Source organism: Conger conger, chromosome 2 (genome assembly GCF_963514075.1).
Source record: "Conger conger chromosome 2, fConCon1.1, whole genome shotgun sequence".
Lineage (NCBI taxonomy): Eukaryota > Metazoa > Chordata > Actinopteri > Anguilliformes > Congridae > Conger > Conger conger.
The window spans coordinates 76594052-76596367 of record NC_083761.1 but is presented as its reverse complement, the minus strand read 5'-3'; the positions used below and the strand labels follow the sequence as shown (position 1 = coordinate 76596367).

Here is a 2316-nt window from a genome sequence, read left to right as displayed (position 1 = left end):
AGAGTCAGGTCCTTTGGGCAGGTGCTGACAGTGGAGGTCCATGCCACAGCCGTTACCGGTAGGCAGGGGGCGCTGGTGGGCTCACGCAAAGACTGGTGTGACATCTGGAAGCAATCACATCACTATGCTCTCAGTTTCAGCCTCACTGTGAGAGGGAAGCACTTTGATCACCCACACACCAAGGGGCCAGCTTTCCAGTTATCCTTTCTGCCAACTGATACGAAGTCGCCCCCCACTGATACCTATATTTTTGCCCAAAAAGGCTCTTTTCCCCTTAGACTTCATTCATGTTTTGACAGCAAATTAAACATGTTTCTGCTCATACATTGATGTTCAATCAACGCTACATATATTTAATTATTGTTTATATTATTTTTTACCAGGTCCAATTTCCCCCCAACACAGAATATATTCTTATTTTCCAAAAAAATCTCTTTGCACCCTCGTTTGGCGAACGCCCAAGCATCGTTGTCTCTATATACTATTAGATACACTCAGTGAGTACTTTATTGGGTATTTATTAGACTTATTTTTTAGACTTATTGGTCTTCTGCTGCTGTTGCCTATCCACTTAGTGGTTTGACGCGTTGTTTGTTTAGTTGCTGCCACACGATGTGCACATTAAATATTTGCATTAACAAACTGGTGAACAGGTCTACCCAATAAATTGGTGTGTAGTTATTCTAAGCGGCACACAATAATAATTTCTTGTCCGACGGGAATGGTAACACCTTGCTAAATAGTCCAGGTCTCTGACAGCCTAAATAAGTGAATTCCGACGTTTGACACCTTGACAGAGCACTTGTCAGCGAGGTGACGTCGGTTAGCCTGGTCATTGTAAAGCAGTACATTCCGGTAGCCTAGTAGGCATCGTAAGATTGTACCTGCGTTTTGCGTGACGGTGGATTCCAAAGCAGGAAGGGGAGGAGATGACTAGAACGGCTCTTGCTTGTCGGACTGGATTCCAATCTCTTTCGCCGGATGAGGGAAGCACACGTTGGCTACGGCTGTTTTCCCCCAGAAAATAAGAGATTAAAGAGAGCCATTACGTAGGCCTACATCGTACAGGCCTATGGTCAATAAGTAATCTATAAAATGTCTGTGTAGCCTATAACATATTTATAACACGTGACGGGGTACTGTAGCCCACGCGTAATTTACCATGCTGTCAGTTTCCCACCGTAGTCATTAGAATGTTAGTAAGCTACGCCATTTCATATAGGTAACATGCTTTATAACAACTATAATAACGAATAAGAACTATTTCCCTTTACGTTTGCCTACACACGCATATGACAAATATAGCTATGGTCGATTCTGTTTTCCGCAATGTAGGCTACATGTACAAAATCATAAATATAAAACAGAACGCATTTTTGTTGTTGAAAAGGTCAGCTTTATGTAGGCCACACAGGGCATCATCGGTCACCATATTCCAATATAAAATGTAGGCAAAATAATACAGGTTACAGGCAGGTGTGCGCATCTGTTTGATTGGAAATAATCTGGATTTTCCAGGTCTTGATCTGGATAAGACATACGTATATCCCCACTGTCTAATAATAATAATAATTATTTTTATTTATTTTTTTATGCATCGTTTTAATTCATTATAAGCTATCGCACTGTACACGGCCATCGGGCTACTACAGTAAGCCTGTTGTTGATTATTTTATTAACAGACAAAAAATCTTCTCGCGTCCAAAACACGAAAGCCTACGGTACATCTCATGCCATACCCCAACCTTGGGCTGTAGCCTATGGTTCCCGACTATACTTAAGCTGGACAACAACAACAACAACAAAAATATAGCAAACAGATAGCATACAATCGGTCTGTTAGACTAGTTTTTCTTGTTTCAGTTGGAGTTGTATCCATCAACGTTATATTAAACGCGTTTTTTATATTATAACGTTTGTTCCCGTCATTTTCTTTTGAGTTTATTAATGTAAAAATGGATTATACTTACTCTGTCCCGAAAAGTCAACCAATATCTCTTTCTCTTTGTTGAAGGTTACACCCTTTAACATAAGCCGGCTACTTTCTTGAGCTAAAGTTTAAGCACCTGCCTTGATCGGAAGCGCACCTACTGTCATACTACAATTCCCATGCTCTCTCCCTAGTAACTGCGCATGTGCCGAAACCATAAAGGGATTGTCTTGTCAGTGCGCCTCAGGGGTGTGTGAAATGGTGGACTCATCGTTTTGTCTGGGGGAATCTTTTGAGTGTTGGCGGTGCAATTGAATCAGTAAATAGATTTTAATCGATGAATGGTACGCGTTGACTCGAATTTGGAAAGGCCACTGCGCAGTTCA

The 2316-nt window shown here is 41.3% G+C and overlaps 1 protein-coding gene across 1 annotated transcript in view; it reads right to left on the bottom strand.

Moving 5' to 3' along the window:
* The window catches only part of LOC133122417 (multivesicular body subunit 12A-like), an 8345-nt gene extending 6236 nt beyond the window's left edge, over positions 1-2109 (bottom strand). Inside the window, exons 1-3 of the mRNA XM_061232379.1 lie at positions 1971-2109; positions 885-1007; positions 1-104 (exon numbers count right to left, since the gene is read on the bottom strand). The exon at positions 1-104 is cut by the window's left edge and continues 1 nt beyond it. Of these exons, the coding sequence (XP_061088363.1) occupies positions 1-104 (104 nt within the window). The 5' untranslated portion in view covers positions 885-1007; positions 1971-2109. The remainder of the gene's footprint in view (positions 105-884; positions 1008-1970) is intronic.
* Positions 2110-2316: the final 207 nt, after the last annotated feature.